This window comes from Ictalurus furcatus, chromosome 26, assembly GCF_023375685.1.
Source record: "Ictalurus furcatus strain D&B chromosome 26, Billie_1.0, whole genome shotgun sequence".
NCBI lineage: Eukaryota > Metazoa > Chordata > Actinopteri > Siluriformes > Ictaluridae > Ictalurus > Ictalurus furcatus.
This window is the reverse complement of record NC_071280.1, coordinates 20,312,905-20,331,856: the sequence shown is the minus strand read 5'-3', so window position 1 is coordinate 20,331,856 and position 18,952 is coordinate 20,312,905. Positions and strand designations below refer to the sequence as shown.

The 18,952-nt window shown below is 41.0% G+C and overlaps 1 protein-coding gene across 1 annotated transcript in view; it reads left to right on the top strand.

Moving 5' to 3' along the window:
* Positions 1-18,952, top strand: part of LOC128601868 (integrin alpha-M-like) — a 50,706-nt gene that overhangs the window by 5,346 nt on the left and 26,408 nt on the right. The window contains exons 5-13 of the mRNA XM_053615280.1: positions 3,568-3,682; positions 3,856-3,986; positions 5,151-5,293; positions 8,256-8,403; positions 8,786-8,924; positions 12,533-12,597; positions 17,674-17,794; positions 17,963-18,105; positions 18,687-18,833. Of these exons, the coding sequence (XP_053471255.1) occupies positions 3,568-3,682; positions 3,856-3,986; positions 5,151-5,293; positions 8,256-8,403; positions 8,786-8,924; positions 12,533-12,597; positions 17,674-17,794; positions 17,963-18,105; positions 18,687-18,833 (1,152 nt within the window). The remainder of the gene's footprint in view (positions 1-3,567; positions 3,683-3,855; positions 3,987-5,150; positions 5,294-8,255; positions 8,404-8,785; positions 8,925-12,532; positions 12,598-17,673; positions 17,795-17,962; positions 18,106-18,686; positions 18,834-18,952) is intronic.

The following is an 18,952-nucleotide window of genomic DNA, read 5'->3' as shown; positions in this document are numbered from 1 at the left end:
AAATTGTTACCCTGTACTAACCTGAATTTTAGCCTGTACTAACCTGGTCGCAGATTTGCTGTTACAAGGACTTACCATAATCTACTAGAAACAATAATTTCAGAATAATTCACAATATAATCAAGTCTAATAATTTATTTAACCAGGTATGAAAACATCCAAATCCAATATTACTGTTGATAATAATAAGAAAGAATTACATGCAATATTACATTCCAATCAAATTCAAAACATAATAATACAACATAAGAGAGACAATACTTACATACCTGGTATAGAAAAACTACACACAGTGATCGTGTGGGAGATCTGTCTACAGATTCCCCCAATCTTTGGCCAGCTCTCCCTTAAATACCCAGATGCTCCGTGGGTCCACCAAAAGGTGTTGTTTGTGATTATAATTTGATGTCTGTGGAAGGAGGTACCTTATTTACATCCAGGAGGTAATTTGAGTGAGGGACTCTGGGAGGGTATACCTTTAACGGCATGTAATATTTTTATTTGAACTGCTGTTGAGGGAATGAGAACATATTTTCCAGTTGCACTGAGACGTTTTGTATAATATAGTAAACATGTATAGTCGACATCTTATTTGCATTAAAACATGTTATGCAATGCATATAGACCTTGGGTGTGTTTAAGGTGATCTCAATACAGAGAAAGAGAAGGGTGTGGGGAGAGAGGAAGTGAGGATCTTTCAGGCTCCACTCAGCATGATGTTCTATCTCAGGTGTGGATGCTAATTCTGTGGGAGAAATATTGAGTGTTCATTCTCGAAGTAGTCCTTTGTCCTCAGAGAGTAGTTCTCTCTAGGTTCAGACATCTTGGCACCAGCCTTAGACAGTGAATCCAAGCATACCTCAAATTCCACCAAGGCTTGGTTGCAGAAGAAGTTCTGGAAGATTCTACAGGACCATCACAGTCACCTGACTTGAACCCCATAGGAAATCTCTGGTGGGATTTGAAGGTGGTTGCAGTACGCAAACCCAAGAATATTACTGAACTGGAGGCCAGTGCTCATGAGGAATGGGAGAAGATTCCTCAGGAACACTGCAGAAGCTCTGCATCTCGTTTGCAGCAGGTCATAACAGCAAAAGGTTCTCTCCTAAGTACTAAAGATGATTGCCATGAAGCGGGTGAATAATTTTGAGACTGGAGAAGTCATTATAAGTTGAATTTTCAGTTGAATTTGGGGAAACCACTTGAAGCATTCGTTGTGGTGAACTATTTCAATTGCTTTTGTTTGATTTGTTCACTGCAAACAGCTGAAAGTCTGTAAATTTTTGACAATAAACCTGATTTGCAATCGGGGGTGAATCATTCTGATTGCAACTGTAAATCTAAATCCATACATGCTTTTCTGTAAAGCTCTACAGTTGGTATATAAGCAAAATTGAATTGAAATTAATTGAAGAGCTCCTCCACAAATCTGTGTGTTGAGGTACGGCTTCCAGGTATCATGTACATCAATCCACTGGAACAAACATAAAGCAATGCCCTCATACAGTCTGTTCTAATTGCTGACATGGTCCATACCAGTTCTTTCACAGAGGAACATGATTCATGAAACTGGGCACAATGGTGCTTTTGGAGCAACCATAAGATTCACATAACTAACATTCATGGCATGCTGCACACGACTTGTGGACAGGAAAATAGTGTCTTGTTCTGTCCAAAATACCCAGCCATAGTTTTCTTATGAGCCAAATGAAAAAGCAGTCAGCTGCCAAAATGAGTGGATGGGTGAGTTGAGGAATAACCGCTGAGGGTTAAGGGCCTTGCTTGAGTGCCCAGCAGTGGCAGCTTGCCAGCTTAACCATTCCCCACATCTCACCTTCACCTGATGTGCCTTTTCCAAATGCCCTGCCTTGAACATGCACTAAAGCATTATGTGTACACCCGTGAATACAGGTATGCAGTATGTCCGAGCATGACAAGGGAAGCAAGAATATCAGGGAGCCAGACAAATATTTCCACTTTCATGATTGGACATTGGTTCTGGAAATGTTTGGGCTCTCCACAGCACCAACATGTGTATTTATTTCTTAACCCTTCTCAACCTGTGTGGAGAGTGAGAGAGAGGGGGAATAGGAGGGGAAGGCAGGACTGGAGATGGAGAGAGGTCGATTATAGCATGGTCCATGGGAAGAAGTCTAGGAGGGAACAGTCCCTGTTTCTGAGGAGCAGCAATTGAAGAGAGAGAGAGAGAGAGAGAGAGAGAGAGAGAGAGAGAATGAGAGAGAGAGAAAGAGAATGAGAGAGAACTGTTTCAGCATCAACTGGTCCACAATGTCATTGAGGTCATGCCCCTCAGTAAGCAGCAGTGAGTTGCTCAGTAAGCAACCTGTGACAGGCATCAAGAAACTGTTGAACAAACTCATTGGACGATCACCTTCAACTTCTGGTACTCCAGCTGATTTTTTACTGGGAGCTGCTGTGCAGCCAACTGGGCCAGCAGGGGGAGCAAATGACCCACTGTAACTTGGGCAACAGCCATGCTACTGTGGCACTCAAGAGTTCAATGAATGCCTCAGATCCATGTCATCATCTCGGTAAGCGTGAGTGTGGCTGCTGGCATGGTGGGGTTGGCTGGAGTACTGGCAGGCTGTAACAGCCTCCAGAAATGCCTGTAAGTCTTTAGCCTGTGCTCCCACCAGGGCCTTGAGCACAGGTTGAGGCTGAACTGCTGATAGACCTGGTATAGGGACTTGATATTCTTGGTTAGAGGTGAAGACTCCATGACAGCGTATTTGTTGCAAATTCTCCTGTGTTTGAGCATCACTTCCACACCCTGGTTTCTATTTTCAGGAGGGCACTTACAAAACAAGCTCCCGCAATTCATTAACCTTCTAGATAGACAAAACACTCACCTGGGCAATGGCCTTCTGATCACAACAAGTGGAACAGATTTTCTCATATGATCATTTCATCAACCTCTTCCAAAGGATTTTTGATCATTCCCCAGAGGTCATATGACATGGAGAGGATCAACATCTGCTCATGAGAATATCATTCCTGTTACCTACCACAGCTGAATAGCCCATTAATCCTGGACTCCCATTGATGACACAACCCTCATATCTCCTGGTCAGATAAGAAGATACTCTGTTGGTCATCTCAGTGTTATGCCACCTGCCTCAAAGTGCCCAGTGTCACCATTGCATCCACCTCATATAAAGGTCTTGGAAGAGATTTCAAATTTGACCTTCACACTATTTATCAGAACTTCAAGGAGGAGTTTGAAAATTGCCACTTTGAATACTACATCATGCCATCAGTTCAGTGCCTCATTAACCTCATGTAACCTACATGTCATTCCTTGGATATACTGTTAACCAGAATGGAGTAACTGTGGATCAAACAAAGTTCTCTGCTATCCAGGAATGTTCTGCTATAATTACTACAGTTATGGAACTGCAAAAACTCTATTTCATAGATTCAAATTTCTACAGGAGATTCATCAGAGGATTTAGTTCAATCAGTGCGCCCCTCGTGTCTCTCTTAAAGAAGAGCCCTGTAGAAAGAAGGGTATTAATTTGTAAAATTGTTGTTTTGGTGGTGATGTAGAGTTGCAGTCCGAGTTTCACTCATGAGTGTGATGGAAACTCATATCTGAACGGAATCTGTTACCAGTTCAACAGCAGGCTGAACACCGTCACCAACATCACTGCCGCTTTCCAAGGTACGAGTGTTCTTCACTCTCACAGTCACCATGCTCAGGGTAAATCAGTGATAACTCTGCACTTTAAAACTGTTACACCATGAAACATAAACATTGTTAAACCCTGAGACATGAACACTGTTACACAACTAATAAATACCTATATATCTAGTTATTGTGTTGTTTCTTCACAGAGTGCACGAAGAGCAAAGTGAATCTGGTGTTCCTTGTCGACGGCTCCAGCAGCATGCAAATGTCCGAGTTCGATATGAATAAAAAATTCATATGGGACATTGTGACAACACTCAAAAACTCATCTATCGAGGTGAACACACAATTCCACACAACACAACACCACACAACCCACTGCAGCACCACACAACACCCCACCACACACACCACACAACACCCCACCACACACACTACACAACCCACTGCAGCACCACACAATTCCACACAACACAACTCAACACTACACAACACCCCACCACACACTGCACACACTAGGACTGTTTTCCCTTCAGTCTTTTGATTGTGATCCTGATATTTTCTTCTTCCTTCAGATCTCCTCTCAGTGTCGCTGGTGTTCAGTTGATTACGTCTCTAACAGGAGAGACAATAAACATCTCCTGAGGTGAACAGTGAAATCACATGCATAAGTGTTAATCCCTCCTCATGCATCACCTCAGGAGATGTTTAGTGTCCTTCCTGTAACAGATGTAATCAGTACGCCACTAATCCTCCACAAAATTGTCTATTTTTGACTTTTTGATAGAAAGTGAACTCTTCACATTGAGGTGAATTTTTTTAAGAATGTGAACTATAGTATGTACATAAACATACATGTACAGTAATCAGCAGCACAGTGAGTGGATCATTGTGTGATGAGTAAAGGTTATCAACACTGTTACTAGCAGCACAGAAGTCCCTCACTATAGGGCTGCACCTGTATGACAGGTATTAGTGGTATAGGTGAACAGTGCATGATATTAATGAGCGTGTATTTATGAATGTGCTATAGTAATGAAAAAGAAGAAGATAAGGAGGCGAGGTGCTTAGTGATGATGGGGGAGGTGTCTGTTAATTCTGAGGGAGGCCTGTGGGACACAGTTTATTATTGAGGATCCTGACAGTCTGTGGGAACAGAAGCTGCTCCAGGATCAGGTGGTCAGGACACTTTGGTATCTTCTGCCAGAGGGATGAAGAGTTTATGGGAGGGATGAGAGGGGTCAGACACTATTCTGGTGGCTTTTGTGGTGCAGTTTTTATGATAGGTTCTACTTTGTGACCAGTATACATGTCTCTCAACAAATCAAACACATTTTGGCAGCAAAACATGAACAAATACATGGAAGAAAAAATGAGATAAAAATTATAAACAGGAGCAGTTAACACAACTGTTTATAATACTGTATGTTAAATATTCTTGATATAGTTCTGTTTGTGTGTGTGTGTGTGTGTGTGTGTGTGTGTGTGTGTGTGTGTGTAGTTTGCTGCTGTTCAGTTTTCTAAAGAAGTCAGGACAATTTTCACCTTTAAAGATTATGTTACCGGCACGGCGAAGAAGAAACTTGATGCAGAAGAACACATGAAATCTCTCACAAACACATACACAGCCATCCGCTTCGCCCTGTGAGTATATCTACTAACCCCATTTCCATAAAAGTTGGGATTTTTTCTAAAATGCAGTAAAAACAAAAATCTGTGATTTGTCAAGTCTCCTGAAACGCTGAAGAAGTGTAATGTAATACAGACTCAATAATAGCTCTATAAAAAAGAATAATCTTACTAGTAACACCAAATACCCTCAGTCTTTATGAAAACGTAGACGTGGTGGATTCTTGCACAGACACTTGTCACTTGTGTATGCCGACTCAGATCACTGTCGATAGAGAGCCCTGAGTATTTGTAGGAAGAGACCTGTTTGATGTCATGGCCATGTATACTGACAGGACTCCACTCCCCAACTTCTCTAGGATCTAGTATAATTTCCTATCACAGTGTTAATCTTCAAGTGATGATCATCACACCAACCTACATACCTGTCCACACCAGCTTTGTAGTTGTTAACGGTAAAGTTCCTTGTCATTAGGCTAACGATAATCGTATCATCTGAAAATTTCACTGTAAACTGATTATGTATAGAACTAACACAATCATTTGTATACACGGTGAACAAGAAGGGTGAACTAACACTAACACAGGGCCGTGGCACACCTGTGCTAATCACTGCTATGTCTGAGAGTACTGAATTAAATTTAACTTGAGTCCTATTTGACAAAAAATAGTAGTACCATTCAACCAAAAAGGGATTCAGCTTCAACTGGACAAATCTTTCCAGCAGAATATGTGAAGGAATAGTGTTAAAGTAGAACTAAAATAAATAAGAAGCTATCTAACATATGCAGCAGGACTTTCTAATGCTTCAGTGCCAAATGTGTAATGGTAGAGATGGCATCATTAGTACTACGACTTGTTCTGTAAGCAAACTGGTACAGATCTAAAAAAGGCTCCATCTGCCTACGTAGCTCCTCTGTTATAATCCTTTCCAATGATTCATAACATATGAAGTCCAGGCTACTGGCCTGTAATCATTAATTACTTGGGGACAAGACTTCTTGGAACTGGAATTATGATGGATTTTTTTCTAAAGCTCTGGCACTGTGTATGTGTCTATAGAAAGCTGGAAAACACGATGCCAGGCTGGTGTTAGTTCTTCCGCAAATGTCCTTAAAAGAAAAGTTGAAAAAAGTTATCAGGTCCTTCTGCTTTGTTAGCTTGTAATGTTTTAAAAACTTCGGTAAAGAGCATGGATCAATTAACATTCTATCCTCACAGGCTTCTTTATCTAAAACTTCACCAAATTCCTTAAAAGTGTCAGTTTCAAATCATAAATAAAAATCATTCCGTTCATTAGTTCTTGCAATTCCATTATTGGCAACTAGGGGGCTTCCTTTTGGAGATCATGTGAGTCATGTCCCGAATCGAGTGCCACAGTTTCTTAGTGTCAGATTTGAACAGATCCTGCTCTGCCGGTTCCTTGTACCGTATCCGCGCTGCCTTAATTGCTTATTAAGATCCTTCTGTGCCGTCTTACCTACAGTCATATCTCCTGATCTCTATGCCTTTTTTTCTTCTTGATGCATTCTTTAATGTCCTTTGTGATGCATGTTTTATCGTTCAGATATCTCTTAACAGTTTTCTGAGGTATAATTAAGTTTACACAAAAAGAAATATTGGCAGTAATTGAGTCTGTAGCACTATTGATATTTGCATCCAGGAAGAAAATGTCCCAGTCCGTACAGTGGAAGCGTCCTTTTAACTCCTCTATGTTATCACTGGACCACACAAGCAAGAATGGGCAAAAATTCCACTTGCAAAACTGCAACAATTATTATCCTCAGTTCCCAAACGGTTAAAAAGTGTCATTAAAAGGAAGGGTGATGTAACACCGTTGCGGTTACGATGTAACCGTAAACCGGCTCTCGTTTATTCAGTCCATGCTTTTCATCACACTTCCAAAAACTCAGCAAAACAAAACAACTCAACAGAAAAATGGTCTGTCCCGGACTTGCAGCTTTCACTCCACTGGCACGTGTATTGGTGTGTGTGTGTGTGTGTGTGTGTGTGTGTATGCATGTCTCACAACCTTCACCAGCTCTCTCGCTGTCACGCTCTCTCTTGCTCTCGCTCGGTCAAGTTCACACTCCTCGGTGTGTGCATGTGTGTAGTGTGTGCATCGCTTTCACACGCGCTCTCGCGCTCGCTCGCTCGCTCGCTCGCTCTCTGGTTACGGGAGACACTGAAAGCACAAAGAGACAAATAAGTAGACTGACTGTAATAAGACACAGGTGAGAATCATCACGCGTTACCTGCCGGTTCAACCCGCCTCCTCTCCGTCCACAGCTGACGCTCGACCACGCCCCCGCTGCCACAGCTATAAATATTTATTGTTCAGAAGGTGAATTAATTTTGTATAACAGCATGGCTCAGACAGTAGTTTCAGCTGTAACATAAACATCAGGTGTAATGTGCTTATTCTACTGTATGTTATTGTTTCTATAGTAACAGCTTATACACAGGTACTTGTATGGTGGACACTCCACATACTGTAATGTATAGCTGATAATAAACAGACTAAAAACAACGTTCTTTAACAAAGAACTGTATGGAAGAACGGTCTCAGATCCCTCGCCACGTATTCTCCAACCTCATCAGGCATTATAGGAGAAGACTCAGGGCTGTTATCTTGGCAAAGGGAGGTAGCACAAAGTGCTGACTAAAAGGGTGCCAGTAGTTGTTGCACACTTATATTTAACAAAGATTTTTATATATAAACCTGTGTTGTGTTTGCAATTGTTGATATCCATGAGAGCAGAGTGTTTTTGTGAATTGTTTTGAACAAAAGATCAAAAGGTTAAACAATAACAAAGTGCCAATATTAGTGGAGGAAACTGTATATAAGTAAACATACAGTGTTTGATGATGAGTTAATCCAGCCTGACCTGCTTAATGTAGTTTATTCAGAATTTCTGTTTGTAGAGAATTTAGTGAGAATGGTGATGTGGAGTTTTGGTGTGTGTTTATTTTCCAGTAAGAATCTGTTTAATAATGCGGAGTCCGGTGCGGATCCTGAGGCTACTAAAGCCCTGGTCATCATCACAGACGGAAGTCCTTCTGATATAGAACACAACGAGATACGGCGCTGTGAGGAACTCAACATCGCTCGCTTTATTATCGGGGTGAGTTCACTAATGCACAAACACACCACTCTTCCATCCATCCATCCATCATCTTCATCATCCATCTCCATCATCTCCATCATCCATCTTCATCATCCATCTCCATCATCTCTATCATCCATCTCCATCATCTCCATCATCCATCTTCATCATCTCCATCATCTCCATCATCCATCTCCATCATCCATCCATCATCTCCATCATCCATCTTCATCATCTCCATCATCCATCCATCATCTCCATCATCCATCCATCATCTCCGTCATCTCCATCATCCATCCATCATCTCCATCATCCGTCACTCAGCTCTCATTCATCAGTCCATCATCTCTCCTCCTCCTGACTGATCCAGTGCTGTAATGAAGTTGTTTTTGATCATTAGGTGGGGAATGGTGTCCAATTAGAGAATCTGAAGAAACTCGCCTCAGAGCCGACAGTGAACAACACCTTCATGATTCAAAACTACAATGGACTAAATGGACTTCTGGATAAACTGCAAAATAAGATCTATGGCATCGAGGGTAATAAAAACACTTTAAAATAGTTTTGTGTGTGTGTGTGTGTGTGTGTGTGTGTGTGTGTGTGTGAGAGAGAGAGAGAGAGAGAGAGAGAGAGAGAGTATATACTCAGTATGTTTTGTAATAGGGAAAATCCAATAATCATCATCAATATTCCAGAGAACAGGCAGGTAACATCACACAGGGATAATCCATGATCAAAACTAAAACACGAGCAAGAGACACAAACAAGACTGAACAGGAAACAGGAAACACACCTCAGAATTTATCTATACACATCCACTATCAGAGCTTTCATTACATTTACATTAATGGAATTTCAATTCAATTTAATTAAATTTTATTAGGGCTGTCGATTCAACGCATTAATTTAGTGTAAATAATTATGGAAAATACAACATCCGGCCCGCCACGGACCTGTACGTCATCTTACATTACATGTAGTTGCTTAGTGACAAGCATGACGCAAGGCAACGACCAAACTCTGCTTGGGCCTCTGAAGGGAAATTTTTAATTCAAAACGAATCCAGATGGAAGCACTGATAAGACCAAAGTCTTTTGCACTGTCTGCAATAAAGAATTTGCATATCAATTCATTTCTAGTCTGAAACACCACCTGATCTCAAAGCATGTTATTGCAAGCTCTGCAGTTAACACAACCCCAGCTGCTACAGTCAACACGCTCCGCCAAACCACACTGACCGAGAGCAGCAACACACAATTATTAAATCTACATCGGAAACACTAACAAATGCAAAAGCTAAATGGATTGCTACAAGAGCCCTAAGTGGCCATGCGTTCTCTTTTTTTCTTTCTTGTTTTCTCATGATTTCGACATAACAAAAGACATTTTCTTGTAATTACGACTTTTTTCAGTGTACTCAAAGGCAACAAAATCTTGCGCAATCCCACAGCATCATGGATGAGCAGATTAATGTTTACTTTGATCAGAGAGTCAGTCAAGCTGAAATAGCTCTGTGTCTGTCAGTGACTGATGACTTCCACATTAGTGTCCGACACTTGAGCAGGGGACGCCCCTCTCACTTAATACGGAGATAAAGTCCAGCTCTACAGCGGGTAATTATTACATTTATGATGGCGACGCTGAAGATGCCAACATGCATGCAGCACCAGTCCCATTCACCAGGCGCGAGATTTTCTTTTTGCAATGTTTATACAATGCTGTTCTCATCTAACACAATAATGACTTTAAATGATACTTTGGGGGGTAATTTCTCACCCGAAATTGATGTGCGATTAATTGCGATTAATTAATTGGCACATCATGTAAATCATTAAAATTTTAATTTAATTTTAATTTTAATAAAGATGGCTATAAATAGGCATGATGTTACACAAGCTTCAGATACCGGTCATGCACGAGGGCGCTTCCCACAGCGTTCAGCTAACGCAACGTGAAGTTCCCTTTGAAAGGGAACTCCCTGAGACGATATGAGGAAGAAATCTTGAGAGGAACCAGACTCAAAAGGGAACCTGTCCTCATGTGGGTGACACCGGATAGTGCGATTATAAATAAATACACCCCTTCTATAAATGTGCTAATACTACATGCTGAAATAGTGCAGTTGTGTAAGCAGGAAATTCATTACAGTTTCTACAGGAAGTCTGTTGTGTTGAACTTCTCCACTGATCACTGACGGAGACTCGAGTGCAGAACTGTTTGTGGTAATTGTAGTGCTAAAACCATCATAGCATAACTGTTCATATGAACTGAGGACCAAAGCATCTTTATGGTGTTTAAGTGGAACCGTCCTCAGTAATCTCAGTGATCTTTAGTCTGCACCATGTGGGACATCCTCAGCAGCAGCATGTGACCTCCAACTGATGAGAACTCCAACCAGAAGTAGAACATCAGGATGGATCAGGCAGGTCTGGAGAGCAGAAGGGGTCAGGATCACTGGCATCTGAGGAATATCATGTGTAGCGAGAGAGAGAGAGAGAGAGAGAGAGGGAGAGAGAGAGAGAGATTATTAGATATGGTTATTGTCCTGTAATGGTTAAGGACAGTGTACTGTGCGAGACTGAAAGCAGGGACTCCGGCAAGACTAGCTATGACATCATAACTAAAAGGGAGAAACAGAAGGTAAATCAGACATGAGGGCTGGGACACAATGCGGCCAGACACTCCACCATCAACACACCTGGGTTAAAGTGTGTTGGGGGGGGGGGGGGAGACAACACCCAAACATCCCAGTTCACCACAACACTTTATACCTAAGAAAAAAACTATTCAGAACAAGCTTGAGTAAACAAATACGTTTTAAGCCTAGACTTAAACACTGAGACTGAGTCTGAGTCCCGAACACTAATTGGAAGACTGTTCCATAACTGTGGGGCTCTATAAGAGAAAGCTCTTCCCCCTGATGTAGAATTCACTATTCCAGGTACCAACAAATATCCTGCACCTTTTGATGGAAGTAGGCGTGGCGGATCATAAAAGATCAAAAGTTCTCTCAGGTACTGTGGAGCGAGAACATTCAGTGCTTTATAGGTCAATAGTAGTATTAATAATAATATAATCAGTGTGAGATTTCACTGGGAGCCAGTGCAGTGTGGATAAGATCGGGGTGATGTGGTCGTATCTTCTGGTTCTAGTTAGGACTCTAGCAGCTGCATTCTGGACTAACTGGAGTTTGTTTCTGCTCCTACTGGAACATCCAGACAGTAAGGCATTACAGTAATCTAGTCTAGAGGTGACGAAAGCATGAACTAGTATTTCTGCATCATGTAGTGACAATATATTTCTTATCTTAGAAATATTTCTGAGATGAAAGAAGACTATCCTAGTAATATTATCTACATGAGCATCAAATGATAGACTGGAGTCAATAATCACTCCAAGGTCTTTTACTGCTGCACATGATGAAACAGAAAGAACATCCAGAGTTACTGTGAGATCAGAAAGATTACTTCTAGCTACACGCGGTCCTAGTGCAAGTTCTTCTGTCTTATCAGAATTAATTAAGAGGAAGTTAATAAACATCCAGCGTCTAATGTCCTGTACACATTCCTCAACTTTATTAAGCTGAGGAATGAGATGAGGAATGAGAATGAGAGGAGGATTGAGAATGAGAGGAGGAATGAGAGGAGTAATGAGAATGAGAGGAGGAATGAGAATGAGAGGAGGAATGAGAGGAGGAATGAGAGGAGGAATGAGAGGAGGAATGAGAATGAGAGGAGGAATGAGGGGAGGAATAAGAGGAGGAATGAGAATGAGAGGAGGAATGAGAGGAGGAATGAGAATGAGAGGAGGAATGAGAATGAGAGGAGGAATGAGAGGAGGAATGAGAATGAGAGGAGGAATGAGGGGAAGAATGAGAATGAGAGGAGGAATGAGAATAAGAGGAGGAATGAGAGGAGGAATGAGAATGAGAGGAGGAATGAGAGGAGGAATAAGAGGAGGAATGAGAGGAGGAATTTGTCAGTCTCTATTGGCACTCATGTATCTTCAGGTCAGTTACGGTGCTGAGGATGCTTTGGAAAAATGAATAAATGATAAATGTTTAAGGTGCCATGACTGAAAGTGTTTTGTGAAAAATGTCAATTAAAAAAGTAAATGTCACTAATGAATAATGGGTTTTTGTCTTCAGGAGCTCAGGGCAGGACCTTTGGAGAAGAGCTGTCTCAGAGTGGATTCAGTGCTGCCAGTGACAAGGTACTGATCAAACATCAGACAAACATCTGTCTGAACTCACACCATTCACCACATCTGTCTAAACAAACAATGTTCACCACATCTGTCTAAACAAACACTCACCACATCTGTCTAAACAAACACTCACCACATCTGCCTAAACACACCCCATTCACCACATCTGTCTAAACAAACACTCACCACATCTGTATAAACACACTCCATTCACCACATCTGTCTAAATAAACATTCTCCACATCTTTTAACACCCTGTCATTAATAAGTCCAAGTTGTGGACTTATACCCAGTGCTAAAGTCCAATTTTGTTAAGTACTTCACCACTGTTCACCCAAGCCAATGGCATCAGGTGGCGCTGAGGGTCAAATATAATAATAATAATAATAATAATAATAATAATAATAATAAATATAGCTGCAATACAAGCCAATTATCACCACCATGAGCAGCAAAAGAAGCTTTGTGACATGTTTTTGAATAGAATCCGATGAACAGTGTATGAGGAGTTAGAAAAAGTAAACTTTCAATCATAAAAAAACCCCATTTATTAAAAAAAAAAAAACTAAACTAAACTAAAAATAGCTACTTCTTAGAATTTTTGTCCAGTATGTGGTGCTGTTCTGAAACTGCTCAGGTAGCATCTAGGCATGATGGTTATAATGCGGTAAAGCATTCAAGAGTTATAAGCCAAAAAATCTGTTTTTTCTATCGCCTGACTGGTAGGGGGCAGTGCAGGGAATCACTGCAGGTTACCTCAGGGCCTAATGGCGTGATACGTAACAAGTTTCGTCACAATCCCTCAAAGTGTTGCGCTGATACAATCTCAAGTTCAATTTTGCACTTTCTTCATCAAATTCGTTAACACGCCATTCGAAAATGGTATGGTTTATCAAAATTCTGTGAATTTTGTCGTGAGTGTCTTTAGATGATGCAGGCCAATTTTCGTGCAAATCAGACAAACAACCTAGGACGAGTTAGAATTCAAAAGATTAAGAATTTTCATGATGGGGAAAAAAGACGATCATCGAATCATCTTCAGCAAAGGAATCAGAGGAAAAAGGAATTTCATTTCTAGCCCTTACGGTTCAAAAGTTATTAACATAAATGTCAGTGTAAATTTGGGCAGTTGGTGGCGCTAGAGTCTTTGAGGTAGAGATTGCAATGATTAATGGAGAGACTGTCCTCTATCTGTGTGCCAAATTTCATAACTTTCCTGCAAGTGGTTCTATGGGTGGCCATAGACTCAAGTGGAATAATAATAACAACAACAACAATAATAATAATAATAATAATGATAGGAAAACTAACGAAAACAATAGGGGTCTTTGTGGGATTGTTGGATTTTTTAGGGAGCGAAAGTTCCAGTGCACTGGAAGGATTTTGCGATTGAGACAGCCCTTAAAATGGCAGACTCCCTGATCAGTGCCCTGACTACTCAGCTAGGGAGATGGTTGAGACATAGCTCAGGAGTTAAAGGTTAACCGTCCAAGAACACCTTTTTATAAAATACATTCTCAGATTGGTTTTAATTGTGGAAACTGTAGTAGCAGATCTTATATTACGGTATCATGGTTTTAAGCCCCTGACTGCAAACAGTCAGCTTCAGTCACCAGATGGGACTCAGCCAACAGAACAAGGACCTGAGTCCTGACCAAGCAAGAGAGTATGGAGTTAAAAGCTCAACAATGCATTCAGGGGCAAGAGCACTAGAACTTAATTCTCCCCTTTATCAGCTGCCCATTGAAGATCATTAGTAACTGAGAAGAGCTGTCTCTGAGCAGTGATGAGGGCAAACACCTGACTGAAACTTTTCAAGCCTCCATGACTTGCATTAAATCCACAATTTCTAAAGTCCTGGAGTTAAAGGCCAAGTTAGAGATAGGCATAAGGTTACTCAAGACCGAGATGTAAACACTCTCCATCTTAAAGGCATCAAAACACATCCAGATAATAGTGAGTTATTAATAATTGAGAGAAGACTACGCCTGAACACCCACAACCTTTTTTTTAAAGAAGGTAGAGAAAGGATCTGTGGGACAAGCGGAAAGTTGAATGTTAACATGTTGGTGATGTTCTGCAATGGGGTAGTTGTTAACTGGTTTAGAGGAGGGCTATGATAGCGGCAGGGGGTCTACAGAAGCAGTGTGAGGGGACATGCAAGATCTGATGTTTTTAATCGTATTGGGAAAGAAAGCTAAAAACCTTTTGGATTCACCGGATGAGGACACAGACACAGTAACAGATGATCATCTGCACTGAACTGGAAGTGTCTGTCTTTGTGGCAACTGTGCTGCTTGAGATTGCTGAGGATGGCTCTGTTGTGATTTTTTTTACAATTACTGAGCCAGCATGAGACAGTACATCCTTTATTCCAGCATGAATAAGAACAGCACTCACATAGGGATGTCAGTGAATGTCGTCCAACTGAACACCAAGAAACGACTCAACCACTGTCTGTTTGGAGCAGAGCTTCATGCATCTGACATTGGAGTTGGTAGTGATGCTGATGGTAGTCAGTCCTGAATTCATGAGCTGACCTGATGTAGCAAGTATTATCGGTGTTAGATGAGCAGGTGATGAAGAGCACACAGAAGGAGGTGACGCAGGGGTGACCACAATATACAGGAAGTAAAAACAAAGAGAACTACAGAGTTAATGCACAGAGTTGGGGGGCATAGGAGGTGTCACAGTTCAAAGATGGATACTGAAGCAATCGCAGATTTCAAACATTTAATAAACAAACAAAAAACAAAGACGCAATAACACGAGGCTAAATACTGTGGCAAAACTAAACATCGACAAACAGACAAAAGCAAGGATAGACAATTACATGAGACAAAGAAACAGTGCAAACAGTGGCTATACATACATATATATGAGTGCTCGTTAAACAAAAAACGTGATACAGGTGCAGGTGGTCATGTGACAGTAATATGGTGCAGTGGCTGCTGGGAAAGTCCAGAGTTACCTCCTTGATATATGACAGGAGGCTTGAAGGAAAAGCATCTGGATGTGATGGTAAAGCATCTCACTGATGGTGAAGCCCCTACATTGTATGATGCATACCTTTTTATATCCTTCAGGCTCTTTGAAGTGAACAATGACCAAATGGAAGATACACTATGAACTTTATAGCAGGATGGACCCCAGCCGGGTCGCTCACCCTAGTGAACTGTATGTTAATTAGGTTCCTGAGAATGAGTTGGTGGGAACAAAAGCAAAAGGTCTTCTGTGTAGACCAGGTGGCTAATGATATTTATTCCATGAGCATGGCTGTCAGATTCCACCATAAGTTCATATGAAAGATGTTCTTTAAATCCCATTAACATTCCAGAGCACAGGTATTCTCAGGTAACAAACACAAACCCACAGCGCAATATATAAAACCATATATTGTACATGCTTGTTACGCCACGGCCAGCAGATGGCACAGTGGCTCGGCTTTGGACGAGTCATGTGACTTTGTTTTGGTTCGCTCGCTTCCTGCTTGAGCATTTAGTTTAAGTGTCTTTAATTTGCCCCAGGTGTCCATGTTTTGGTTGTGATTAGATTTTCTATTTAAACGCCTTGGTTAGTGAGCACTTCGCTCAGTATTATAGTTTATGCAGTTATATTGGTTGTATTATTTGTGGCGGTCATTTGAATGCCTTGAATGATCTCATTGTATACCACGTTTCTCGTTTGCCGGCGAAGACCGCGTTTACTTTGGTTTTGAGTTTAGTGTTTAATAAAGACTTTTGATCTGCACCTGCATCCGCCTCCAGTCTACGATCCGTTACAATGCTATTTCCAAAACTTGTATTATATTTATGGATTAGATTGATACCAAACATACCCCGAGAAATATTTTAGTTAAACACAGTTTAGATGACCAAGTTTAGTTCACGTGGCCTCTCTGACCCACACTCCTGATCACATTAACCTTAAACAAATTACTGCCACAGTTTAGAAATCTACTATAAGTACTGACCATTTGCACAAAAAACCCTCTGAAATGACAGCCACACTGGCATATGGAGCTGGTTCCACATGGCTTTCCCATCCTGAAGCTTCTCTCTTTCTTGGCCGTGTGGGACAGGTACTGAGCAAGTGTCCTGTAACACACAAGCCCTGCCATCTCCATGTTGGTGGCTAGGGACCAAGAAGCAGAGATGAATGCAGTTCAATCAGAGATTTTCATCTAAAAATTTTATAGAAAAAATCCAGGCACAGAGTCTAAGTCAAGAACTCAATACTAGGTGAACAAAACAACAAAAAAACCATCACACTGGAAAAAAGTGCAGGGGTCATACACTATGATAAACTATGATATCACCAATGGAAAAGATGCTCAGAAATGTAGGCAGCAAATGCAAACAAGATTTAACTACGAGTGATACAGAGTATATAATAATAATAATAAACTTTATTTTATAAAGTGCCTTTAAAAGCAGCTTCTCAAAGCGCTTTCCACAAAATAATCAGTACACAGAAAAAAATAAAACATTATAAAAGTTAATAAGAATAACAATAATAATAATAATAATAATAATAATAATAATAATAAAAGTAGACATCAGCAGTCAAATGCAAGTTTAAAAAAGTGTGTCTTAAGTTGAGCTTTAAAAATGCCTAAGGTCTGAGCTTCCCTGAGTTCAGGAGGAAGAGAGTTCCAAAGTGAAGAAGCAGAGACAGAAAAAGTCCTGTCACCTGTAGATTTTAAGTGTGTTTGTGGAACAGTTAACAGATTACACTGTGAAGAGCGCAGTCTGCAATTTGGGGTGTAAGGGATTAATAAAGCAGATAAGTACTGAGGAGCCAAGCCATGTAATGCCTTGTATGTCAACATCATGATCTTAAAATCGACACGGAACCTGACTGGGAGCCAGTGCAAGGACTCCAGAACAGAGTAATATGATTGTATTTCCTGGTCCCCGTCAGGATCCTGTTGGCAGAGTTTTGTACGTATTGCAACAATTGCAATATACTTTATATGGAGTCTGAATGATCTGGAATGAGTTACAGGCGTATACAAATAAAATCTTAAAATCTGTCTGAACACAAACACTTAACCACCTCTTTCTTTATTCTGTATTCCAGGACATTCTTATTCTGGGAGCGGTTGGATCTAATAATTGGCAGGGAAATCTGTATGAAGTTACAGGATCCGAAGCTGAGATGGAAATCGAAGACAGTAACCTAAATAATGACTCGTACAATGGTACGCTGTTTGTTCCACAAGGACATGTCTCTGTTTCTTTCAGCTGTTAGTGACATGTACTGTACATGTGGTTAGTGCAGTCTAACACAGAACCTCAGCAGCTGAGCTTCCACAACCGTGTGTGTGTGTGTGTGTGTGTGTGTGTGTGTGTGTGTGTGTTGTGTTCAGGTTACTCTGTTGTGATTGGACGGAGAGGTAGAGATTCTCTTGTGTTCTCTGGAGCACCAAGATCTAATCACAGGGGTCAGGTGACTCTGTTTAGGAAGATGTACCACACATGGGAAGTCATGAGCAATATCTCTGGAGAACAGGTAAGAAACAGCCTCAGCATGTTTACATTGTTCACCTTTAGTCCAAGTTTAGTTTCTAAACTTGTTTCACCTTTAGTTTCTGTATCCTTTTGAGGAACTAAAAGATCTGGGATGTTTAACACTCTCCTAAACAAGAAGTACACAGTTCTGAAGGAGTTTGTGGTTTGTTTCCTCCACACTGTCAGGACTCTGAACATTAAACAGAGAACACAAACTGGGAGTTGGATCTGATATTTCAGATTGTGGTAAAACAACACCACTGTAGACAGGAAGTGAGGTCAGATTTTTCTGTTGAACAAATATGATATAATTTAAAGTGAATATGGTGAAAGGGCCAGCTGGCTCCAGGTCATGTTAAACACCATCATTAACACAAAACTGAAAAACACCTGAAACCTGCATCACAGCTACACAGCAGGTGCACTGAAACACGGCAGATACACAGCAGCAACAGCAGCAGAACTAATGTAACCTCACATGAACCTCACACAGCTACATGGCAGGTACACTGTAGTAATGAAATCACAACACAGCACACACACATCTGTAATGTAATAATTTATTAAATAATGCCTCTGCAGATCGGCTCGTATTTCGGAGGATCGGTGTGTGTGTTAGACCTGGACTCAGACAACAACACTGACTTCCTCGTGGTTGGAGCTCCGCTGTATTACAAACCTCATCCTCCAAGAGAGGGACGGGTATACATCTACAGACTCACACAAGAGGTACACACATACACACACACACACACACACACACACTACAGGACATTACTGTGTGTTACTGAAATAGTATAATTCCATGAGGCCTCAGCGTACTGTATATATAATGATATCGCAGCTAA